Raw genomic sequence first — 27,141 nt, 5'->3', positions numbered from 1 at the left:
CATTCAATATTCACCGTTAGATGAAAACCTAATTAGACTCGAGCTAATATCTTTCAACCGTTAGATCGAACTTACAAATGAAAAGTGACTTCATTTAGATATGAGAAACCGTACCTAAACGTGTGCACCTTGTTGGCTCAATAATAGTTAACCGAAGTTAGCCATATGAACACTTTCATATCAACCTTATTCATCTTAACCACAACTATTTCAAATGACTCAAATGAAACTAGTTATAGAGTTTTTCAATTGTTTATAATCTCATAGAAGTATACAAGACACAATTGAAGCAAAATCGATTTTGATTCACTCGAATCAAGTCATGAACATTATAACCACGGTTTACAAAACATTGCACTCCTTATTATATAAATGTATTAGTTTATGAACAAACCGATTCTAGAACTTAACCCACTCATGTATGCAAACGGGTACGCATACTTAAATAGCCGGACTTGGACTGTGTCCTACAGTATGCTAATGGGTACGCATATTACCACACATCTAAAACAATAGGTGAATTAGTACGCATATGGGTACGCATAGAAAAGTTCCCGGACTTCAATTGAGTTCGCCAGTACGCGTACGGATACGCATATCAAGGCTCCCAGACTTTACCTGACCTTCCTAGTACGCATATGGGTATGCATACTATACCGGTCTTGGATCAACATATATGCAAGTACGCATACTATGTCTATAATCCAATAATGGTGAAGTGTTCTAAACTCTATTTCCACCATTGAAACTTTCTTAGAGGATGAAAATAGTTGTTTTCACTAACTATTAACATCAAAGCGATTTTCAAGATATCGAAATAATCAATGTGAAACATTCCGAGTCTACATCAAATGACTGTATCACACAAATCAAGTAAGATGTTACCACACAATTTTCATATGATCATCTTTTGACTTTCGTCAAGAATGTAACATGAACTTGGTTAAAGAGAAAGCTTACCAACACATATTTCGAGAAATATGTAAGCGAGTTAAACTCAGCTCGAAATATCAAGTGTGTATAATCGAATATTATATAGTAATACGACTTTTATCTCAAGAAGAGAGATATAGTAGAAATAGACTTTCTGAGTGATAGATGAGTTTCAGTATCCACATACCTTTTGTTGATGAAGTTCCACAAGCTCTCCTTAGTAGTTCTTCGTTTTCAATCGATGAACGCCGTGAAGTCTAAAGCTCAACTACACAATCTATCCTAGTCTGAGACATTACTATAAGTAGACTAGAAATCAAGACTTATACTTTTGATCACTAAACTTAAAAAACAAGCTTGAGATACCAACGTTTGCGAGTTCGACCGAGCAGTGCTCTAACAGAAAGTAATGAGAAAGCATGGGAGAATGGTCCTTGAGATCAAACGCACATTTCTAGTAGGATATTTATTTTCTTATTCAGCTAGGTTTTTGTTATGTTATGCAACAATGATTTTCTTATGTTATTAAACTTTATCTATTTGAATTAAGATTTTTTTAATATGATTTGAATTAAGATGTCCATGCATAACACCGTACCTTTGAATTAATATACTTGAATTGTTGTTATGGTTGATATGGAGTTGTGGTGTTTTGGTTAATATCCTTTTTGTTACTTTAACTGATTGCAGCGAATGTTATGTTTTTGTTGTTTTGCGTGTATACAGGTCTCCAATTCAGTACAAGAAGGAAAACATGCACAAAATATCAATGGACAGGCAAAAAGAAAATAAAAAATTGACTACAATGGCTTGAGGGTAATAAAAGCTAAGAGTGAAGATTGTCATTTCTGAAAATAGAGCAAGAGCTTTTGCTGTTGTTGGTAATGTAAGTCGGTATTCGTATCCGGTGCAAACAAGCTTGAGATAGCAACGCTTGCGAGTTCGACCGAGCAGTGCTCCAACAATCCCTCCCTTTGTCAATTTTAGTGACAAAACTATCAATACATATGGATTACAAAATAAATAGACTTTGTAGCTTCTCATCCAAATGCTTGATCTCCTTGGTTCTTCAACATTACTCGAAATCTTCGTCACTTCCAAGTACTCCATGATTCTAAAGGTGTTCAACTCAGCATCATAGTTGTTGAAGATTTGTAGCTATAACAATGAGAAAACAGTTTCTCTCAATCGTTGTTATACCATGTCATAATATTATTACACAACACCAAAGTCCAATTGTATCACAACTTTGACAATAATACTATGGTGATATGTATCACTCCCCCTTAGTCAATACTTCATTTCACATGAAAACCACTCCCCCTTACATAATGATCCGTAAACCATATGTATTTTTAGTGTGAAATACACATTAATTCTCCCCCCTTTTGTCAATAAAATTGGCAAAGGTACGAAAACTAGTGGGATCCTAATGAAATTTCTATAGAGATACTTCATGACCAAAAGAGAATAACATATCAACTTTGTTTAGATGCAATCATATGGCTAAAACTAAATGCTTTCATCAAGGAGTTTATAATGATACAAGATAACTCCTAAAATATCCCACAACCGCACTCCCCACAAAGATTTGGCAACTAAGCACAAGTTCAACTATGAACTCTCCCCTATAAAATGTCATTCCTGAAAAACAACAAGAGCGGCCTTACTTTCACAAGAAAATAAGGATTTCTTTGGACATTAACAAATCACATGAAACATGAATTTGTATCCAAAATACTCAATTAAATTAACCACATGAGAACCCATGATTAATTTAATCGGAAATGCTCACATAAGAGAACTTATGGAGCCGCACAGTACTTACACAAAGATGTGGGTCAGGGAAAGACCAATACTACGGAATATTCAAAGATTCATTCTATTCTTCATCAATATTTGCATAGAGACATGTAACAGACATAATCTCTGTAGACAAAAGTTCATCCTATCTTCCATCAATATTTGCATAATGACATAATAGGCTTAACTTTTATTCTCAAAAGTTCATTCGATCTTTTATCAATATTTGCATAAAGAAATATGATAGACTTAACTTTTGAGCCAACACGGGACAATCATAGTTCACGGACGTAAACACACATATCCCATAACATTTTTTGTAATATATAAAACCAATAAAGATTAATACTGTAAAATCAATCTTTCCCCCTAGAAGGTAGAATCAATCTTTTCCGCACGGATTTACACCAAAGAATGGCTACCAAAGGCGTATAAAAATATTTTCTTAAAAAAGAGGAACATACAAAGTCATTAACGACCATGCACCATAGCTCACATAAGATGATTGTGAACATTCAAGAATCCCATAACAATGCGTAATACTGCCCATTCTTGAACTTATTTCTTTGTGATTCACCAAAAATATTCTTGTAAGAGCTACAAAAGAGCCTAGAAGAGTATTACTCCAAGAATCCAAGTGCCCAAGTCCAAAAGAAGTGGAACAAGTGCGACGAAACGGAGCACAACACTCAAAAACAAGAGACGGCACAAGGACCAATCTTAACTCATCCAAATTCAGTAATTATCATCTTCATTTTGAAGAGAATATAGAGAGGAAGATAATGAAAAAAGAATGAGGTCATTCCGAGTTCGGACGAAGAAGTTACGGCCAAAACAAGTTTACCGAAAATCGACATCCACATGCCAGTATGCATACCGGTTTGCAAACGAAATTTCGTTCTATGGAGCAGTATCCAAATGGGTTTGCGTACAAAAACCCCTGTATTTTGATTTTAAATGATGGTATGCATACCTGGTATGTGTACCATGAAGTCCAAACATCCCAGACTACTATTTTCAAACCTGAACATGTAAGAACCTTAAGCACAGATCAAGGTAGGTAGAAATGAACGATAAGCAAGGTACATGGATCATTATAAAAACATAAATCTTGCTCAAGTTTATAGACATAGCTTTTTAGAAGAATCCATATGAATTCTACAGCCTCACCGAACATAATCTTTATGCCTTAATTCCCGTGCTTCCCTCACCGTATATATATCAGGGCATTCCTTGGTGAGGATGCACTTACAACACAATCAGGTTGTGTTGAGGTGAACAATGTCTTGCTCACCACAAGTGACTTTTGGATTGTCATGAAAGAGATCGCTTTTAGAACCTTTCACATCCAAATCCATCTTTCCAAAGAAATTTTTAAGTTCCAACATCATGGATACTACCTTCTCCATAGTGATGGAGTTTTCTGGGAGATCATTCCTTTTCACACTCAAAACATCATTGACTTTCTTTGGTATCCACTTTTGAGTGCGTTTAGGAACAACCAAAACCTTCTTCCCATTACTCTCTTCTAGAATTCTCAAAAGAGAATTAGATTGACTATTCTTTTGCAATTTAGTCTTTCTCCAATTGGGAGAATCGGATCTTGTCTTCGTCTTTACGAAGTTATCCTTTTGATAACCATTACGATTGCATAAAGGATTCGTATGACGTTTATAAGAAAATCTACGTTTATCACAGTATTGATTCCTTTGCCTAAAGGTTTGACAGTTACAACCTGTAACGTTAAGGGGATTAGTCTTAACATATGATCTTGGTTTCACAACTTCTTGTGATGCCCAAACAAGAACATCATGAAGTTTCTCATTCCTTATACGGAAACGACATCTCCTTTCCAGGTGACCTTTATTTCCGCAATAGTGGCAAACACAAGGAATGTTCTTACCTCGATCCATGTGTGCTAACTTTGGAGGTTGATATACTTTGCTCTTTTGAACCTTAACTTCCGGTGAAGGTATTTCACTTTTTCCATCAGTGGAAACCTTTTGTTGAGAAGAATCACTAGTCTTGACAAATCTTACCTCTTTGCTAATACTTGGAGCATTTATTCCCTTATAACCCAATCCTCGTGTATCACGATGATTTTTACTTGCTCCTAGCATAGTGGTTAATTTGCTTGAACTAGTATTGAACTTTTTCAAGTCAACTTCCAACATCTTTATTTTATCAAGAGCATCAGACGTTTTTCTTGAGCGAGAAAAGCGTTTTCTCACTCATCAAAACTTGCATGCTGAGAGTTAATCCTTGCTTCAGTTTCTGCAAGTTTCTCTTCCAACAAGAAGTATTTTTGATAAGAATTGTCACATTCAAGTGACTTTCTACTCAGGTTTTCCTCGGAATATTTGAGGACCGATTCGCAAGAGCGATTTCAACCATAAAGACCTCCGTAAATCCTTTTAAATTTATTGTTTTCTCGACATAGAGGAGTCAAAAGAGGTGTGACATGAGAAGTTATAATCTTCTTAATTTTTAACGAATCCAAAAACTTAACATACTCTAAGACTTCCTCATCAACATCTCTATCAATATCTGAATCACCTTCATCAGAAAGTTCATCCAACTGTTCTTCTAGGCGTGTTTCCCAATCAAAAGTTTTTACATTCAGAGAATGTTTCGATATTGACTTAGATGGGACAGTTCTCTCAGGTGAATTCAAGCTTTGAAAATCATCTGGTAATTTCTGACCTGGTATGTTATTAGAGATAAACTCGTCCTTAATAATCAGATTGCTACAAACACAGACTTATGAGGTATTTAACGTGTTTGCCTACTCTGATGCCAATTGAAAAGGTGGGGGTCTAACAACCACACCCAATATTTTTCTTAGCAATCTGTATGGACTAACTCCAATATAATTTCAAGAGAATAAACTAGACAGTCAGACTCAATCTTAAGAATAATATATCAAAGAGTTATATCTCAATTTCTCAATTCAATCTGCAATCAAACAAATATGAATTTGCGAGCCAGATTGAATATAAGAAATAACTTGGACGGTATCAAAAACCAATATCCAAGTGTCAATCAATTTAATCAACAACCAAAGGTTGGATTCATAATTGATTGAACTTACGCACAACCTGTGATATTTCTATTATATAAACAAATATAATGCGGAAAAGAAATAACACAGACACCAGAAGTTTTGTTAGCGAGGAAACCGCAAATGCAGAATAACCCAGGGACCTAGTCCAGATTTGAATACCACACTGTATTAAGCCGCTACAGACATTATCCTACAAGTTAACTTCGGACTGGAATGTAGTTGATCCTTAATCAATTTCACACTGATCAAGGTACGGCCGCGTTCCTTACGCCTCTAGAACCACGCCGGATTCTGCGCACTTAATTCCCTTAGTTGATCTCACCCACAACTAAGAGTTGCTATGACCCAAAGTCGAAGACTTGATAAACTAATCCGTCTCACATAGAAAAGTCTATAGAATAGATAAATCTGTCTCCCACAGATAAACCTATGAGTTTTGTTCTGTCTTTTGATAAATCAAGGTGAACATGAACCAATTGATATACCCGACTTATATTTCCGAAGAACAACCTAGAAATATCAATCACCTCACATAATCTTAATCGTATGGTAGTAAAACAAGATATTGTGGAATCACAAACGATGAGGCGAAGATGTTTGTGACTAATTTTTATCTTGCCTATCGGAGAATCAATCTCGAGCAAATCTTAGAGAAAATAATACTCAATATGATAGAACATGGCAAGATCAGAACATGCAACTACAAAGAAAATAGTTGGGCCTGGCTTCACAATCCCAATGAAGTCTTCAACTCGTTAACCTACAGGGTTTCGTGAAAAACCTAAGGTTAAAGGAGAATCGACTCTAGTCGCAACTAATATCACACAAGAGGTGTGGGGATCAGGTTTCCCAGTTGCTAGAGTTCTCCTTTATATAGTCTTCAAAATCAGGGTTTGCAATCAATGCTACCTTGGTAACAAAGCATTCAATATTCACCGTTAGATGAAAACCTGATTAAACTCACGCTAATATATTTCATCTGTTAGATCGAACTTAGCTTATTACACACAAATGAAAAGTGACTTCATTTAGATATGAGAAACCGTACCTAAACGTGTGCACCTTGTTGGCTCAACAATAGTTAACCGAAGTTAGCCATATGAACACTTTCATATCAACCTTACTCATATTAATCACAACTAGTTCAAATGACTCAAATGAAACTAGTTATTGAGTTGTTCAATTGTTTATATTCTCATAGAAGTATACATGACACAATTGAAGCAAAATCAATTTTGATTCACTTGAATCAAGTCATGAACATTATAGCCACGATTTGCAAAAGATTGCATTCCTTATTATATAAATGTATTAGTTCATGAACAAACCGATTCTAGAACTTAACCCACTCAAGTATGCAAACGGGTACGCATACTTAAGTAGCCGGACTTGGACCGTGCCCTATAGTATGCGAACGAGTACGCATCCAAAACAATAGTTGAATTAGTACGCGTACGGGTACGCATACAAAAGTTCTCGGACTTCAACTGAGTTCGCCAGTACGCGTACGGGTACGCATACCAAGGCTCCCGGACTTTACCTGACCTTCCTAGTATGCATACGGGTATGCATACTATACCGGTCTTGGATCAATATATATGCAAGTACACATACTATGTCTATAATCCAATAATGGTTAAGTGTTCTAAACTCTATTTCCACCATTGAAACTTTCTTAGAGGATGAAAATAGTTGTTTTCCCTAACTATTAACATCAAAGAAATTTTCAAGATATTGAAATAATCAATATGAAACATTCCGAGTCTACATCAAATGACTGTATCACACAAATCAAGTAAGATGTTACCAGGCAATTTTCATATGATCATCTTTTGACCTTCATCAATAATATAACATGAACTTGGTTAAAGCGAAAGGTTACCAACACATATTTCGAGAAACATGTAAGCGAGTTAAACTCAACTCGAAATATCAAATGTGTATAATCGAATATTATATAGTAATACGACTTTTATCTCAAGAAGGGAGATATAGTAAAATAGACTTTCTGAGTGATAGATGAGTTTCACTCTCCACATACCTTTTTTGATAAAGTTCCACAAGCTCTCCTTAGTAGTTCTTCGTCTTCAATCGATGAACGCCGTGAAGTCTAAAGCTCAACTACCTTGTCCGAGACATTACGATAAGTAGACTAGAAATCAAGACTTATAGTTTTGATCACTAAACTTGACAAGCACGCTTGAGATAACAACGATTGCGAGTTCGACCGAGCATTTCTCTAACAGAAAGTAATGATAAAGCAGGGGAGAATGGTCATTAAGATCAAACGCACATTTCTAGTAGGATATTTATTTTCTTATTCAGCAAGGTTTTTGTTATGTTATGTAACAATGATTTTCTTATGTTATTAAAATTTATCTCTTTGAATTAAGATTTTTTTAATATGCTTTGAATTAAGATATCCATGCATAACACCGTACCTTTGAATTAATATGCTTTGAATTGATGTTATGGTTGATATGGAGTTGTGCTGTTTCGGTTAATTTCCTTTTTTTTTACTTTAACTGATTGGAGTGAATGTTATGTTTTTGTTGCTTTGCGTGTATACAGGTCTGCAATTCAGTACAAGAAGGAAAACATGCATAAAATATCAATGGCCAGGCAAAAAGAAAATAAAAAATTGACTACAGTGGCTTGAGGGTAAGAAAAGCTAAGAGTGAAGATTGCCATTTCTGAAAATAGAGCAAGAGCTTTTGTTGTTGTTGGTAATGTAGGTCGGTATTCATATCTGATGCATAACTATACCATTAATATCTCACATTACTTTCATATCTCACATAAATTCGGTCAGTAATCATAAATAAAAACAATCGTAGCACCAAACTAAAAATATGGTGATGGTTTGTGGAGCTGCCCAATGCACAAGATAAATTCAAGGTAAAAATATCTGTTATTCCCAAAGGTATTTAAAAAAAACACAAGGTAAAAATAATAATATTTAAGGGATGTTAACTTGTGGATGGGTCCACAAGTAATAAGTTACCAAGACCCATTTGATAATTGCGTGGAGTAGATGAACAAAAATCGGTCAGAAAAAAAAAATGGAAATGTAATAAATACCCTCCATATTGGTGGGCCTTGTCCAAATAACCTTAAGGGGTAAAACATAAGTCCAACACAAAATCATATCTTGTTAAATTCCTATTTTATCCTTTTATTTCTTCTTCTTCGTTTATTTGACCCGAGCATCAGAAGAATTATAAGCGCCAGTCTCCTCTTCTTCCCTAAACCTATCGTTACCATTACTTTCTTTCCAATCCCACCACCACCAACACCACCACAAATGCAACATCTAGTTTTCAAATCTTCATCGTCGTCGCCGCCTCCGTATCAAAAACATATAAATCTAGAAATGGATTTATTATCTTCTTTCTCTTTTTTGATTTGTATTTTCCAGATACAAATCAAAGTTCAAGCTACGTCGATTCCTAAATTGGTGATGGAGATTAAAGGTGATTTAGGTGATTATATTTCTTCTCTTGTTTAAATTTAAGCTGGTAGCGGTGGTATTCTAACTAGTTGTTGTTATTTTTGTTGGTGGTGGTGCGAATAGGATTATGAAATTGGTGAGGGAGATAGTGGAGGTTCTGGTTGTTGAGGCGGTGGTGGAGATTTGGTGTAATTTTGGTTGTTGGGAGATGGTGGTGGTGGTGATTTCTTGTGGCTGTGAAAGAAGAAGGGTATTCAAATGATGTTGGTTTGTTACTACTTTCCCTATTGTTGGCTATGGTGATTTTTATTTTAATTTTGAATAAATTACAGTATCATTTTGAATTTACAGTTCCATTTCACAAATTACAATCGTTTTTAATGGATCTGAATTCATTTTTAGGTTTTCAATTTTCTAAATTTTAAAATTAAGCAGATTTGTTACATTTCTATGAATGACGACAATTTGCAAGCCAAATTGAATTCAATTGGTTCATTTTTGTTTGTGCATTAGGGGCTTTATATGGTAGAGATGATTTCCCATATGAATCGATTGGTCTTTACAAGCATTTGAGTCATTATTTCCTCATTTTCAATGTTAAGTTGTATCATGTTCTTGTCTTGGTGTGCAAAATGTACTGCTGAATGTTTGTTCTAGCATTGGTAAATGCCAACTACAAGTGAATTTAACATTTGGTATTATCAAGTTAACACATTCTTTCGCATTTGCATTGTGCATAATTTTTCCTAGCATCTCCTTTCATTTTGTTCCTCTCGGATCTCACTGACTTGTTTTTGTGTCTGGTTATATATTAGAAGGGTTATCTTGCTTTTCATAATTTTACTACTTGAAATACCATAAAAGGGTTATCTGATTCTAGTATTTCTTTCTGTGAACCAAGGCCTTTGTACATATTGGGAGGATAGTGCCCAAAGATTATCTGAAGTATTGACATGAATGAGGTAACACCGGTCAATCAACTTTCTTATCTTTTAGCTATGTAATCTTTTTGGTGTCCCACTATGTCGATGATACTTGTGGCTTTCCAAAATATTAATTAGCTATTTCTTTCTGTGAACCAAGGCCTTTGTACATATTGGGAGGATAGTGCCCAAAGCTTATCTGAAGTATTGACATGAATGAGGTAACACCGGTCAATCAACTTTCTTATCTTTTAGCTATGTAATCTTTTTGGTGTCCCACTATGTCGATGATACTTGTGGCTTTACCACGTTGCTTGTTCATATGACATACATATCCAACAAAATATCGCAATGTTTACTTGTTATTTTATTTTTGTTGTTGTACTGTTTATGAATCTTATGATCCGCTAGATTTTATTTATGCCATCGCAGCTTGGTATACTGCATTTAAGATACACCTTCTGTGATAAATGTACTTGCCTGTGAAATTATCTTTATGCATACATCTCAGAGCAGTTGCGTCTCTACTAAAGTTTAAGCTAGAAAACAATGTTTTTATGTTCTGTGTATGATGATGTTGCTGTAGGTTAAATGTTTTCGCTTCAGATTTTTGGAAACAACCTTATCAAGTTGCTTCCAACTTGACCAAGTTGCTTCCATTATTGGAGACAACTAGTGCTAGTTGCTTCCTTTTTCTGGAGACAACTTATATCTATTGTCTTCATATTGAGTTTCAATTTCATTTTTGATTTGTGAAAACAATGTTTTAATGTTCTGTGTATGATGATGTTGTTGTGGATTACATTTCTTGGCTTCAGATTTATGGAAACAATCTCATCAAGTTGCTTCCAACTTTGGAAACAACTTGACCAAGTTGCTTCCACTGTTGGAGACAACTGGTGCTAGTTGCTTCCTTTTCTTGGCGACAACTTGTAACTGTTGTCTTCCTATTGAGTTTCAGTTTAGTTTTTGATTTGTTTTAGTTTGTTTTAGAGTTTAAATTTTGCAAGTTAAGCATCTTTCATGCATTTCTGATTTAATTACCGTTAGGAGGATGCAAAGTGTTGAGTGTATTTGGTCGTGAGTTGAGTCACTACCAAAATGAATGTTGAGTTTGTGTGTTTCAATTGGTTGGGTCTTTTTCAGGTAAACATGGTTGTTGCAGAGATTACGTAAAAATGAGATACCATAGGTTCATGGACTCCAGTTTTTAGAAACAACTTGACTAAGTTGCTTCCACTTTTGGAGACAACTTGACTAAGTTGCTTCGACATCTGGAGACAACTTGATTAAGTTGCTTCCATTTCCGGAGACAACTTGTGATAACTATATTCAGTTTTGTAGCTTTAAACATTTTCAATCATTCATTTTGTATTTATTTTTATTGCAAATATTTTTCCAGTTTCAGAGCTGGTCTTGGTGAAGATGGAGATACTCAAAGTTAGTGGCTAATACATAGCTTTCCTTGTAGCCACGCTATGAAAAGGAAGTGTGGTTACTGTGGCATGCTTACATATCATAATCTACAAACATGACAAAGACCCCTATGGGATGCTCGTGCACCAACATTCCCAAGGAGGGCTCATATTTCCAACTTGTATAGGACTATGTTCAACGTTTAACATTTCTGAACTTGTTATCTTTGTTTTGATATTTTTATGAAGGTGGCATGTTATATTTCATTTTTCAGATGTTCAATGTTTTGATATGTTTTAAGTTTTTCCTTTTTTTGAACTTGTTATGTTGCAAATTTTTCTAAACACTGTTCTTTCAGCTTGTTATGGATTGAACCTTTCTTTTTCTTTTTAGTTTTGGCTTCTGTTGAACTGCTTGCTGCAAGCATATTTCTTAGACAACTGGACCAAGTTACTTCAATTTTTGAAGACAACTTGAGCAAGTTGCCTCAATGCATTTTGAATCTCTTGTTCTTGTATATTTTTTTTTCGGAGACAACTTTTGCTAGTTGTCACCATACTTGGAGACAACTAGCAGCAAGTTGCTTCCATTTGTAGAGTCAACTTGAGCGAGTTGTTTCCAGACAATAACAACTCGAGCAAGTTGTATCCACATTCTTGCCAGTTAGGTTCCTGCACCTTGGATTTTGGAGACAACTTGAGCAAGTTGACTCCAATCTAGTAGACAAATTCAGATAACATGATAAAATGCATTCCAACGAAAACTCTGCAGACATTTAATATAGTACTACGAAGTATCTTTTACTAAATAGGTAAAAAGTTGTTAACACCAATATCCATCACAAGTTTCCAAGAAAATTTAACTAAAATAACCCAAACTCTCAATGCCACCTGCTTTCAAGAACCCAGGTTTGATGCTCTACAAAAAAAAAACAAAAAAGATAGAAATAACATCAAGTGGAACACTGGATTAATTGTTGAAGAACTAGAGTTCAAGGGACCAACATCATCAATCTATCATATATATAGGAGGTACAATTACATCAATATGAAAAGCAATACCATATATTAGAAATAACAAGCGACTCCTATCATGAATCTATCGTGTCTGGCTTAAGAACTGTAGCATCCTCCCATAACAAAGATGTACTTATTACCAACCAACTTTTTTTTTGTCATCTTTCTCACATGTTAGTAGATTTTCAACCTACAAGAGCTGAACCACCAAAACCCTGTAATGGCTATCAACCACATTCTTGATTAGTTTCTTGTGCTTGAATGGTCCCTTCTTCAGTACTCACCTCTGCCAATGCTGCTAAAGAGTACATATTTAGACACCAAGTGGACAATGGACAATATATAAATGAATGGATAATAAATAAACTAGACAGATGGACAACAAGTGACTATAAATTTACTATTAATTGGATATAAACCCACCGGATATGAACCCACCTATTCGTACAATTTTGAAATAGGTCAGGGGATGAATCACCTATGTTTTCTTATGCAGGACCTAGGCTGGTACTTGTAAGAGCTGCTATAAATATCTGTGCCACTTGGAGAAGCAACTGATGTTGTTGCTCTACCTAGCTTGTTATCTTCCGATGCACCAATATCGATTTGGAAAGATATTGTCAATGCTGAGACCAGAACCATATGCCCCGAACTGGTAATTTATAGTCGAGCACGACACTGAAGTTGTTATTTCCAGTGGCACTAGACTTGGTGCTTGTGAAACTTGTTGTATGGACTATAGGGCTGCGACCCTGTTGCGGCATAGACTGTATATGAATCACATTATGGACGATGTTCAAGACTTCATGTTCCTATTTCCTAAAGCAGTAACTTCAGACTCCTAGTTGACAGTTTTCGCTTTCCACAAAAATCTCTTATAAAGACTTGTAGCACTATCCACGCGAGCAAGGGAAAACCTATGCTCCCTAAAAAAATCCATCAATCTATCGTATAAGTCAGAGATCGGATTTGTTTTCCCCTTTGATTTTGATTCTTTTCTCCATCTTTTCTTAATCTGTTTTGACCTAAGTTAATAGTTAACATTGAATCAATTTTCTTCAGTTATGAAAATTAACACAACTTGTATTCAGAACTGTGGCCAACTAGCACAAATTATCTCCAAAAAAGAACAATTAGCCCAAGTTGTTTCCAAGTATGGAGGCAACTTGTATAGGTTGTTCAACATTTCTTCAGAAAGTAGAACAAACAACCTAATCACCCAAAAACGTCAACATCACTTTACCAGTTGCAACCTAACTACCAATTAACCTATACAATCTTCAGTTGTGTTACAATTGAATAATAAACTTCGAACTATACTATTGATTCAACACATGAAATGGATAAAAACCAATAAATGAAACAAAATCATTATGGAATTGAAGAAAAACCAGTAAACCTTTTTGTTACCTTTACTGATTTCCTAACACCAACAGAAGCATCTGATTTCTTCAGCACCAACATAAGCAGTTGAATTAGTATGAACGGAAGTCCACGAATAAAACAATTTTTTGAAAATAAAACATGTACGGAAACCTAAAAATTCAAAATCAAATGAAATTTAAACTCTGTTGAGATATAATCGCTGTTTACCTTCGATTTGGTCTTTCCAAAATGTTGTTGTTGAAGGTCCTTAGTAAATCGATTTCTGAAACTTAATTTTCTTCGTTTTTTTTTTTTGGTGTTTCGGTCAGATTTCATTTCTATATCATGTAATAGTATTAATCTACTAATTTTTGATCGATTTGGTGTTTGATTTCGAAGTTTTGTTCTGTTTTTCTTCAGTTCTCTTCGACTGCTTTGATTTGTTTTCGGTTGTTCGTCCGGGGTGAGAAAGAGAGAGAAAGAGAGAAATGAAAATACGGAAGAGAATAATGGTGGATATGGGAGGTTATTTTAGTAATCTAATATTTGGGTTTTGGGTTTCTAGAAGCCTAGGGGTATATATTAAGTTGAAAAGAGCATTTTTGAAGGAGTGTCATATACTAGGGACGTATAAATAATGTTCCCAAAAAAAATATCTAAAAAGATAGCAAGGTGCCAAGGTCTGAGTTCCCACCGTATAATTGTGCATGTCCTCAAAGAGGTTGCCACAAAATACACATGCACATCTAGACTACGGACAATGTTACTATAACCCCATGGTAAAACAGAAGAAAATGTAAATAGCAACTCCGGAGTCGGGACTTGGGATACCTATTACCTAGCGGCCAAAGAAGAAAGAGCCCAAAAAAGTCTCTCGCAAATAGAGAAAAAAGAAAAAGAAAAAATAAAAACAAAGAGCAGAGAGTGTAAACGAGGGAGCTTCTTGAAAACCCTTGTTTGAAATCACATCTGTCTTTCTAGAGATAGTTCCAAATTTCAACCCAATCTCGTTCCTCTCTATCTTCTTCATTCTTCTTGGTAAGTAGTCTCCATTTTCATGGGTTTTTTTTCTTCTATCATGGGTTATTGAATATTTCTTGGAGTATTATTATTATTATGTGGCTAATTTTTTTTCATTTTTCTATAGTTTTACTGTTTGTAAGGAATTTAGTTTTTGTAGTTTCCTTTTTAGTTTATGACTTGGGTATTTTAGAGAGATCCGCTTGTTTCTCATAGTATCTGGTAGTTTCATTATTTGATTTCGGTATATGTTTAAAAAATCTTACAATTGTGTTTGCGCCTATACGGTGAGCTGATTAAGGAGTTCGATATGGTTCGTTTGGTTGTTTTTATGGATGATATTGATCTGGGGTTACTGTGTTTGGTTTTGTTACTCTAATTAGGTTGAAAATTTTAGTAATTTGGATCCACTGGAGGAAGAGGAGGTAAAATAATTAATGGATCCGTTGGCGGAAGAGCAACTAGATTATGGAGATGAAGAATATGGAAGTCAGAAAATGCAGTATCAAGGTGGTGGAGCAATTTCTGCATTAACAGATGAGGAGTTAATGGGAGAAGATGATGAGTATGATGATCTATATAATGATGTTAATGTTGGTGAGGGTTTTATGCAAATGCATCAATCAGAAACACAGGTACCTTCAGCAGGTGTTGGTAATGGTGGGCATCCAAAGACTGAAGGAGCTGGGTCAAGGGTTTCTGAATCAGGTCCTTCTCGAGGGGTTAACTTAAAGTTGGATGGGAGGGGGAGTACAAATTCTGGATCCAGTTTCCCGCAGCAGAATACTGGAGGTTTAAACTCTAATAAGGGTCCAGAAGAAGGAACTGGTGATTACTCAAATGGGAGTGCACCAAAAGGAAGGGGAATGGAGATAGTTGCGGCTCCACAAGTTGGAAATATGGGTTTCCAGGGATCAGCAACAGCACCTCCAAAATTTGGAGCTGATCCAAATCAGATGCCAGTAAAATTTTCAGGTGCAACTCCATTGTTACCAGACCCTGGCATTGATGCTTTAAGAAATGCCCAGCAGATGCAGGTTAATCGAGTGCCTGGGAATGTGAACCGCCCAATAGTTAGTGACAATCCGATTCGCCCAGCTGTAGACAATGGTACTACCATGATTTTTGTAGGAGATTTGCATTGGTGGACTACTGATGCGGAGCTTGAAGGTGTGCTGTCCCAGTATGGAAGGGTGAAGGAAATCAAATTTTTTGATGAAAGAGCTAGTGGTAAGTCCAAAGGGTATTGTCAAGTTGAATTCTATGAATCTAGTGCTGCAGCTGCTTGCAAAGAAGGGATGCATGGTTTTCTTTTCAATGGGCGTGCTTGTGTTGTAGCATTTGCTTCTCCACAATCTTTGAAGCAGATGGGAGCTGCTTATCTGAACAAAGCACAAGTGCAGGCCCAGGCTCAGCCACAAGGGAGGAGGGTGCCGAGTGATGGTGGTGGTGGGAGGGGTGCTGGTGCAAATTTTCCTGCTGGTGCAGGAGACACAGGGGGGAGGAACTTCAACAAGGTTGGGTGGGGTCGAGGTGGCCAGGGAATACTAAATGGCAGAGGTCAAACAGGTGGAATGATGAGAGGGAGAGGTGCAATTGGAGCAAAGAACATGATGAGCACGGGAGGGGTTGGACCTGGCGCCGCGATTGGGGCAAACCCATATGCACAAGGTATGGGAGGTCCTGATTTAGGAGGTCCTGCTGGCGGGATGATGCATCCTCAGAATATGATGGGTGCCGGATTCGATCCAACTTTTATGGGCCGAGGAGGTGGCTATGGGGGTTTTGGAGGCCCTGCTTTCCCGGGGATGATGCCTCAGTATCCAGGTATGAATCCAATGGGTCTCCCTGGTGTGGCACCGCATGTCAACCCTGCTTTCTTTGGTCGAGGAATGTCTACAAATGGGATGGGAATGATGGGTAGCACTGGGATGGAGGCACATCACCCAGGAATGTGGGGTAATGCGGTGATGATGGGTGGATATGGAGGTGGGGAGGAACAGGGTAGAAGAACTAGAGAATCGAGCTACGGTGGTGATGATGGTGCATCTGATTATGGTTATGGAGATGCAAGTCAAGAACGAGTAGCAAAACCAACTCCAGCTCCAAGGGAGAGGGAGAGGGTACCTGAACGTGAATTTTCCGAGAGGAGACATCATGATGAGAGGGAACAAGACTGGGATAGATCTGATAGGGATCGTCGTTACAGGGAGGAAAAAGATGGGCATAGGGATCATCGACTGAGGGAGCGTGACTGGGATAATGAAGAAGATTGGGATAGAGGGCAGTCCTCTTCGAGATCTAGGAGCAAGACTCACATGATGCAAGAAGATGATCACAGATCTCGGTCGAGGGATGGTGATTATGGGAAGAGACGACGGCTGCCGTCAGAGTGACACTATTGTGCATCACCATTATCCTTTCATATAGGTTTCTTGAACACCATGTTCCATGCCCGTGGTGTCACTCTTCTTCCGGTGGTTATAGCTGCATCTACCTTTGCCATTTCTGGTCTCTTGGTCTCACAAGCAGGGCTTTCGCTTCAGGTGGAATAAGTAAGTACTTTTTCTTGTGCGCTAGGAGGGGGAAAGTATTTCCTTTACTTCGCATTTGCTTCCTAGAGAACATTATTAAATGCAGCAATTGATACTTCGGTGCTTGAAATGATTAGCAACTTACAAGTAGCTCACCACGTGGATCTTATTGGTTTGGGATTTTAAACTCCCGTATCCCTGATCTTCCACTGTTTTCCCTTGTGTCCTACGTGTCCTTTCTTTTGGAAATTGTGCTTTCTGGGGAGCGACTGATAGATATGCTTGAACCTCTTTGTGGTTTTGTACGTGATATATGTGTACACTTAAGTATTTTGTAGTACGACATTACATTGTTTGCTTCTTAGGCAAAACAATTCCTTATTGACAGTGAGAGTGAATTAGAAATTTATATTTACTATGGTTCTTATTTTGTGTTACGTATGATTTGCGAGTTCTTTAGTTATTGTCCCCTTAGTATTTATGCCTGGTCCATGTTAAGTATTCAACATTTAAGCATATCATCAATCATAATGCTACTATTTTATTACGACCTTATCTTTGCTTGTGACTTCTACATATTCCCAGATTTGATATTATTTAGATTGATGTGTTCAGTATGGTAGTTGCTAAGTGTTCTTTTGTCCCTTCATGTATAGCATGTATAGGAGATCTTCTGTTTTGATGGTTTCTAGGTAGGGCAACAATATAAACAAAAGTAGTCAGGCACTAGGTATATACTTTAAGGAGGAAGTAATGTTCCAATTAGATATTTCTGCTCTGAATGGAGGGAAAATTTTCTTTTGAGGCTCTTGAAATATGACAAATTATTATCTTGAATATTTAAACTTCTAGCTCGAGAGTTCTTTAAAAGATTGAGAGGGTTTAAAAAGTTAAGGGTGAGTAGTTCTAAATTGGTTTCTGGTGGTTGCATTCTGAAGGCAACGCTCATAACTGTAATGATTGTATTTGACAGTCGAAGAAAACAAATAAGTTATTTCTTTGCTTCTTATAGGCTTTTGGTTAGCGTTGCCCAAAATCTCACAAGAGACTCACTAGGATAAAACGGTTTCTTAGTCAGCTACCGTCAACTATTTTAGGTCTTTACTATTGTCGTATGAGAGTACATGGTCTTATTAAGCCGTCTATTATTTTCAGTTGATGCTGTACAGCATTACTTTTCAGTTTATTTGAAATACTAGATGGGTTTATCGCTTGATATTCTTCTATCTTTCACACGAACCCATTCTATGTGCTTGTCTCTGTAGTCTCTTTAGTCTACCTCCTTAAATGTTGTCTGGTTAGTGGTTCTGTTTTGCTATGTCCTAAACCCACAGAACTTTATCCAAGTTTGATTGGCTTGCAGTATAAATGACTTCTCTTGCAGTATTTTTTTTGATACTTCGAGTTGCAAAAAATAGCAAGCTATTGGTGCATTCTGGCAGCAACTGGTTTCAAATGCTTTTTCTAAAGTTTGTTTGAGTTGTTTCCAAGACTAGGTTGACCTGCATATGGTTCTGTAACATGTAAGCTAGAGCGAGTCAGTAAGCATCCAACATCAGTTACCGCTAGATGCCAAAGGGCATTCCTAGTATGAGAGTGTCCTTTGCCCAACTGCTTTTTCATTAATTTTAGCATGGGATTTTTTTTCCTTCTTATCATCATCAAACCAGGGATTGGAGCTGGCAATCCTTGTTCTTATGATTAAGTGAGTCTGTTTTGGTTTCCTAGAAGAAGGTGAAATTTGGTTGGGGCCTCGATGGATTTCTGGAATTTTGGCTATTTATTGGTGTTAGGGTGTTAGCTACTTAGCCGAATGATGTTTTGTGAAGAAAATCTGATATTTACTTTTTAAAATTTGAAACGGTTGTGTACTCTGTTGAAAACCATGTCTACTAGAATAGAGTCGAAAACTACTCAATTATAAATTGTTTGAGGCTTGTTGTATCTAAGCTGTGCTCGCTTTTGCTTGACCATCAATCTGTAAAGCTCTAAAATGTTTCTTTTGTAACAGCCTGATTTACCATAGATGTAGCGCAGTGATGTCTCCTGATGTACATGTGAGCTTGTAAAGCCTTTGCTGTTTTTGTCACAGAGGGTTGTATCAGTTTTTATGTGTTTTGATGAATCTAGTCATGCTAGTTTTGCATTATAATTTTTCATTTTTTTTTTCTTTCTCTTGTAACAGCTCACTTCCCTATAAAAGGAGAAGTTGTTTAGATTAATTTTTTTCTTATTCAGTAGTATGTAAATGCTGACTGTATACTCATTATTTGGGGGTTTGAGGTACCAAAGGTTGATGATACCCTGGCACATCGAAGAGCTAGGTACAGTCTGACACTCCGATGACACAATCTATTCCACGCTGATATAAATTTTATGGTATATCTGTAACTGTAAAGCTTGTTTTCTTAACCAGATTCTGCTGGATGAATCTTTAAAAATAGTCTTGTCATAGGTGGTTGAGCATTTGTAAAGCTTTTATTTCCCCGTATATGAAAGGTTAGTATGCTTGAGCTGTTGATCTTGTAACAGGGGGAATTACCCTTCCATTGTACATAATAGTCTGCTTTATAGAAACTCAACTATCTAATAAAAATGAAGTGTAGTTCATATTCTGTTTCTGTTTGTAACATGTAATGTGGTTCTGTACCCTGCATCTTTGGGTTTTTGAGGTTACCGCTGCTTTTGAGACTTGCAACATCTAGGAGGGCAACTCAAACCAGGTTGTACTGAATCGATGTTGGTTGGGGATTGTAATAAGTAGATTGTTAGATACGTTAGGGATTTTGTGTTTAAAGTGAAGGCTATTTTGTAGAATTATCAACTGTAGTACATGTTCCATATTATGACCTGTAGCAAAGGGAATTCCCTTTCTATTGTAAATTTAGAAAGGTAATTATTAACTGTAGTAAATGTTCTATCAGTTTCTGTTTCATTTTGTTTCTCTTTTCAGTTGCTCAGGGGTGGTTAAAAACTGGACAGTCTGTAGGTTGAAATTATCTGTGTAAGTTCCATGATCTAGCTTAAGTTCAATAGATGTCGCTGCAAGGTTCTGATGACATCCTAGGACGGAGTTGAGGTGCTTGTTGTATGGGCGGTTTTGTTTTGCAATTTTGTCCTTTGGCTGCTGTTAGTTATTTGGTATTGGTCATTATCGTTTCGCTGTTGTTTCTTTGTGTTGCTTGTATTGTTTTTACCATTTCCTAAAAAGAGTCGTGCACATTGTTTTGCTCAACATAACCATAAAGATGTACTCTTAAGACTCTAGAAGAAGTGCTGTTGATAGAAGATGCCTTGTGCACCAATGTCATTGCCGCCCGACCGATCGTCCGTCACCATGGACTGACAAACTGAGAATGTCTACGATTCGAGTCCATATGGCCCTAAAAATTTGTATAGTTTTCATTTCCCCGTTCTTGTTTGTTGGTTGTACCACCCATTCACTTTTCTCCACATATTCCACAAGTAGGAATTACCAATAGGTACTATTATGATAGTCTTAGTTAGTAGCAGGTCCATCCACTAAAGCCCAGTAACCAGAGGTCCATAATAAAAAGAAAAAGAGGAAATTAGACCAAAATTTTTATCCTCTGGTCCGGTACACGTGCGGGATGTCATAATCCACTTTTAAAAATACCCAAACTACCCATTCCCTGATAATACATATATGTTTCTTAAAAAAAATCACCATTTTTTTCATCTTGTTGCAGAGGCAAATTTTTTTCCGCTCTCCTCCTCTCTTTCTTCATCTTCTCAAATTTTGCTCCTGCTTTTGGATTACGAGCTAGAGTTTTTATGAAGATCTCTTTGAAGATTTACAGGTATGTTATGTAATATCTCTTTCTGCTGTTGTTGTTTTTTTTCAACTGAATCTGTGAAGATCAGATCGTTTTGATTACGTTTTCACCTTCTTCTTTCGGTTTTTGTTTGTTTTTTGCATTTATTTTTGTTTTGGTTTGTTTTTTATGAATCTTGATCGTAATTATTTAATTGTTTGGCTAGATTATGATGTTTTTAACATATTTGAAATTTCGATTCGATAATCTTGTTGTTTTCGCTTCTTGATTTTATCAAAATCGTGCTTGTTTGTTGTTTCAGGGGTATTATCCAACAGTACATATGTTGAATACTGATACAAATTGCTTTTGATTCTGTTTTGTTCTTAGTTTTATCACTTGTTGTTGTTTGATTCATAAGTACATATCTTCGATACTGAAATAAGACTCTCTCGATTTATGGTCTTCTTCAATATCTCTCGCTTCTACAAAATCAGATGAAAATTTCTTTGTTGCAATGTTTATATTAGGGTTTTCACGATCTAATCGTGGTTGTATTTGATTTCGTCTTTTATCTCCGTGTCTAATTTGTTGATTATTTTACTAGATCTAGATGAATAATCAGATTGTTTGTTCATTTCGTTATTAGATCTGATTATACCAGTTCCATTTTTGTTGGTTTTAGATTTATTTCAGTTTGTTGTTGTGTATGAACCAGCAGTACGTATATCCCGTACTGACAGAAACCTATTCTACTTTCAAGAAGAAGAAGAACAAGATGGTGCATCATTATGATTTACGAGGAGAATATTTGTTTTCTGTTTCCAGGTATGCTTTCTAATCATCTTGTTTGATTATTTTGTTCGGTTTTTCTTCTTTTGATTTGTTTTTTTTAGTGTATTATGATAATCAAATCGATTTGATTGACGCTTTTATGGTTTTTAGGTTTTTTACAGTTGTTTTTCGTGTATGAATTGACAGTACATATATGGCGTACTGATACAAAACTCTTCTAATTTTGTTTTATTTGAAGTTTTTCCAATTTTTTTGGTTCGATCCATGAGTATGTATGTATAATACTGATAGGAAACTGAGCTAGTTGATTGTCAACAGTTGTGATTCTTAGTGATCAGAGAATCAGACTAGTTAAACCATTACGCACTCCTAATTCCCTTTCCTGCTATGTTTCTTGAAGATTGCAGATTCTGTTGGGGATTTTCTCATGATGGATATGGCTCACATAAGTGGTCTCGTTGCTGCATCTGTACTTGCCGACCCATTTGAATATTGTGATGTTGTAACAACTACCACTCACAAGGTACACCTAGTCCCATTCATGAAGTCTGCAAGACTGCAACTACTGACACCAACAAAAGCATCATTTGTTTTTATTGGTTTAGGTTCAAGGGTCATGTTGTTTACTATGTCTTCTGTTTCAATTTGCAGTCATTACGAGGTCCCAGAGGTGGCATGATTTTCTTCAAGAAAGATCCTGTTCTTTGGGTTGATATGGAATCTACGATTAACAATGTTGTTTTCCCAGGGTTACAAGTAACTAAAACTGTAGCGGTTATTTGTGATTTATCATTGGTTCAACATTATAACATTTTTTTAGGTTTGTTACAGTTGTTTTTCGTGTATGAATTGACAGTACATATATGGCGTACTGATATAAAACTCTTCTAATTTTTTTTTATTTGAAGTTTTTCCAATTTTTTTGGTTCGATCCATGAGTATGTATAATACTGATAGGAAACTGAGCTAGTTGATTGTCAACAGTTGTGATTCTGAATGATCAGAGAATCAGACTAGTTAACCCATTACGCACACCTAATTCCCTTTCCTGCTATGTTTCTTGAAGATTGCAGATTCTGTTGGGGATTTTCTCATGATGGATATGGCTCACATAAGTGGTCTCGTTGCTGCATCTGTACTTGCCGACCCATTTGAATACTGTGATGTTGTAACAACCACCACTCACAAGGTACACCTAGTTCCATTCATGAAGTCTGCAAGACTGCAACTACTGACACCAACACAAGCAGCATTTGTTTTTATTGGTTTAGGTTCAAGGGTCATGTTGTTTACTATGTCTTATGTTTCAATTTGCAGTCATTACGAGGTCCCAGAGGTGGCATGATTTTCTTCAAGAAAGATCATGTTCTTTGGGTTGATATGGAATCTGCGATTAACAATGCTGTTTTCCCAGGGTTACAGGTAACTAAAACTGTAGCGGTTATTTGTGATTTATCATTGGTTCAACATTATAACATTTTTTTAGGTTTGTTACAGTTGTTTTTCGTGTATGAATTGACAGTACATATATGGCGTACTGATACAAAACTCTTCTAATTTTGTTTTATTTGAAGTTTTTCCATTTTTTTTGGTTCGATCCATGAGTATGTATGTATAATACTGATAGGAAACTGAGCTAGTTGATTGTCAACAGTTGTGATTCTTAATGATCAGAGAATCAGACTAGTTAACCCATTACACACACCTAATTCCCTTTCCTGCTATGTTTCTTGAAGATTGCAGATTCTGTTGGAGATTTTCTCATGATGGATATGGCTCACATAAGTGGTCTCGTTGCTGCATCTGTACTTGCCGACCCATTTGAATACTGTGATGTTGTAACAACCACCACTCACAAGGTACACCTAGTCCCATTCATGAAGTCTGGAAGACTGCAACTACTGACACCAACACAAGCAACATTTGTTTTTATTGGTTTAGGTTCAAGGGTCATGTTGTTTACTATGTCTTCTGTTTCAATTTGCAGTCATTACGAGGTCCCAGAGGTGGCATGATTTTCTTCAAGAAAGATCCTGTTCTTTGGGTTGATATGGAATCTGCGATTAACAATGTTGTTTTCCCAGGGTTACAAGTAACTAAAACTGTAGCGGTTATTTGTGATTTATCATTGGTTCAACATTATAACATTTTTTAGGTTTGTTACAATTGTTTTTCGTGTATGAATTGACAGTACATATATGGCGTACTGATACAAAACTCTTCTAATTTTATTTTATTTGAAGTTTTTCCAATTTTTTTGGTTCGATCCATGAGTATGTATGTATACTGATAGGAAGTGCTATTTGCTGTGTTTTTGCTCCTTTTTTAGTCTTACCCTTCAGTACTTATGTGAAATACTGTAATATGTCTTTCGATTCTCTTATTTTTCATAGATCTGTCACCTGTTGTTGTCATACTGTTGATTTGTAGTTCATGAATCTTCAGTACATATATCGCATACTCATAGGAAGTGCTCCTTGTTATGTTTGATTCAGTACGTATATGAAATACTGAAATAGATGCTCTTTGTTACGTTTGATTCAGTACTGGAATTGGATATGAAGATGATCTGGAGCTGCAGTTCAGAACTTATTGCAAGAAATGACAGATTTTGAATGATAGGAACATGAGTTGTTGTTGGTTCAGATTTGCAAGCTTGTGAAATCGGTGGTGGTCTTGATGAAGTTACAAATTGGTTGTGACGTGTGTTTGAAAGAAGGTGTGCTGCAAATGGATTTGGAGGAACATAGAAGGTTGGGTTGCTACATTGTATGATCCTACAATGTATGTGATGTAATACGTTTTCTAATTTATTTATCATTGATTCTTACAGATTTGTACTCTACCTGGAAGCAGTGCAGCAAATATGTACTCGAATTTGTAAGCATTCAGATATATAATCGAATTTGTAAGCAGTACGACAGATATGTACTCAGACAGATATGTACTCAAATTTGTAAGCAGTGTAGCAAATATGTACTCGAATTTTTAAGCAGTGTACCAGATATGTACTCAAATTTGTAAGCAGTGTAGACACACACGTTTGGTAGTAATGAGCATTATGGACATTTCCATGTTTTCATTAATTTTGTACCTCCGGATAAAAAAAAAATTCCGGTTGGACCCTACTATAAATAACTATATGGGCCTAGGACCAAACAAGAAATTTTCCATTCCACAAACATGCTCTTGGGAGCTAAATCAATGAACTATCCCCTTTGTTAAACGTTTTTTAACATGCTCCGGAATCTTCTTTGTTTTTGTAACTTGTTATAGAGGCGGCATGGTTTATTAGAGGGGTGGCAGTGTGATAGAAATGTCCCTCTAGTTGGTTAGGGGATGTCCAAAAGGAGATGTATATTGACCAGATTACCCTTTTTTCTTTAAATGGACTAATTTGTCCCTCCTTTTTAAATTGAAAAGACAAAATTATCCTCCATCAAATACTATTTAAACCTAATTATAACTGGTTAGAGAAAAATCCAAATCAATTTTTTTTCTTTCATCTTCTCTACTCTTCCATTGTAACCGTAAGCACCACCTCCACCATTAAACTTGATCGATTTTTTTCGATTAATCGACGATTCCCAACAGTACTAATCGTTGATTGAAGTATATAATAGAGAATGACGACGAAGAAGAAGAATGACGAAGATTCAACGGCTTCAAATCAACAAAATCCTTCAACCGGTGAAGAACCCAGTTAATGACTTATATGAGGTACGTAATCAAAAACCCAGTTATTATTTTGTGTATTCTGTTCAATTTAAGTGTATTCTATATCAAAAATTAGGGTTTTAGGTTCAAAACTAGAATTTGAATTCTGGAAATGAGGTTTCTACGGTTGGTATTGTTTCAATTACCAACCGTATCTGAACTGTTTGATGCATATACGGATCGTAACAATTGAAATCATCAAAAATAACGAACCGTATGTTCTAGGGTTTGAGTTTTTTGTGAAGATACGGTTGGTACGGGACACCCTATTACGAACCGTATTCCTTCCTGCATGTTAATTTTTTTCTAGCCGGTTCGTAACCAACCGTATGTATTATACGGTACTTAATGTTTGTTGATTATCAACCGTACTTTTGAGTTGTGTGACGTATAGAATTTCATTCTACGGTACAAGAAATTATGAACCGTAGAATAGTTACGGCACGTAAGTATCATTAGTTTCCAACCGTATGTCGTCCTGATGCTCAAACCAATTTCAAAGTTGTTATACGGTTGGAGACGAAATCAAAGTTACCAACCGTTTCTTTTACACGGTTTGTAACTTTGAACAATTATGAACCGTATCTTTTATACGATTGTTCTGGACATCTCATTACCAACCGTATGTTTTGTGTTTCAATATATTTTGAGTTTCTTTGTTTGTATCTTGTTTGTTCAACCTTTAATAAATCATACAAATGTATTGCTTGTGTAGGAATCCTGATAGGGTTAAGAATAAGAGAGGGAATAATTTAACTCCGATTGATCATACACCCACCCCTCGCGGTGACAAGCATTTAGGGGTAGATCATAGAGGTGACCATGTGAAGAAGAAGAATCAGTTTGATATTAGGTTAAGAGAACCATCTATAAGTAACTCTGGGGTTGAACTAGAAGGAGGTGAGCATAATGATCAACAAATTGAAGAAGAGGAAGTAATTCCTCATGAATCCAGTGAAGAGGAGGAAGAAGAAGGAAATAATGAAAAGGAGGTAGAGGAAGAAAGTGATGAAGATGAGGAAGAGGAAGCAAATGATGAAGAGGGAGTACAAAACAAGGGGAAAGAAATTGTCGTAGCTACAAATCTACCTCAAGCCAAACCAATTACAGAAAAGAAGCCGAGAAAGGAACCCATACCAAAAGGGTTGCATATTCCTACAGGAAAAACCAACACTAAAAGGAGCATTTGTAGAAGTTTGCCCGACAATGTTGAGCAACGGCATCTCAAACTTGTTGGTTTTGTACGTGCAATCCATTATAAGCACTTGATGAGAGCACCGTGCCAACGTTACAAAATCGGGATGAGCCAATAAAAGATGTTTTATATG

At 36.2% G+C, this 27,141-nt stretch overlaps 1 protein-coding gene and 3 long non-coding RNA genes across 5 annotated transcripts; 3 read left to right on the top strand and 1 right to left on the bottom strand.

Annotated features, from left to right (window-relative positions):
• The first annotated feature begins 9,023 nt into the window (after window positions 1–9,023).
• On the top strand, window positions 9,024–11,947 carry LOC113276094. Of its 2 annotated transcripts, none has more exons than XR_003323964.1 (5): window positions 9,024–9,273; window positions 9,375–9,518; window positions 10,153–10,213; window positions 10,335–10,395; window positions 11,577–11,947. It is a non-coding gene; the product is annotated as an uncharacterized LOC113276094 (long non-coding RNA). The 2 variants fall into 2 exon arrangements; XR_003323963.1 differs by having other exon boundaries at window positions 9,024–9,282.
• Window positions 11,948–12,531: 584 nt separating this feature from the next.
• LOC113276093 lies at window positions 12,532–14,535 on the bottom strand. The gene is made up of 3 exons (XR_003323962.1): window positions 14,200–14,535; window positions 14,017–14,055; window positions 12,532–12,901 (listed from the first exon to the last, which is right to left on the bottom strand). It is a non-coding gene; the product is annotated as an uncharacterized LOC113276093 (long non-coding RNA).
• Window positions 14,536–14,779: 244 nt separating this feature from the next.
• On the top strand, window positions 14,780–17,962 carry LOC113276091 (cleavage and polyadenylation specificity factor subunit 6-like). Its single transcript, XM_026525679.1, has 2 exons — window positions 14,780–15,009; window positions 15,375–17,962. The coding sequence occupies exon 2, from the start codon at window positions 15,429–15,431 to the stop codon at window positions 17,385–17,387; it is 1,959 nt and encodes a 652-aa protein (XP_026381464.1). The 5' UTR covers window positions 14,780–15,009; window positions 15,375–15,428; the 3' UTR covers window positions 17,388–17,962.
• Window positions 17,963–22,561: 4,599 nt separating this feature from the next.
• Window positions 22,562–24,699, top strand: LOC113274069. The gene is made up of 3 exons (XR_003322753.1): window positions 22,562–22,619; window positions 22,748–22,852; window positions 24,641–24,699. It is a non-coding gene; the product is annotated as an uncharacterized LOC113274069 (long non-coding RNA).
• The last annotated feature ends 2,442 nt before the right edge of the window (window positions 24,700–27,141 follow it).

The sequence above is a fragment of the Papaver somniferum genome, chromosome 4 (genome assembly GCF_003573695.1).
Source record: "Papaver somniferum cultivar HN1 chromosome 4, ASM357369v1, whole genome shotgun sequence".
NCBI lineage: Eukaryota > Viridiplantae > Streptophyta > Magnoliopsida > Ranunculales > Papaveraceae > Papaver > Papaver somniferum.
This window is presented reverse-complemented; position numbering and strand designations above follow the sequence as displayed.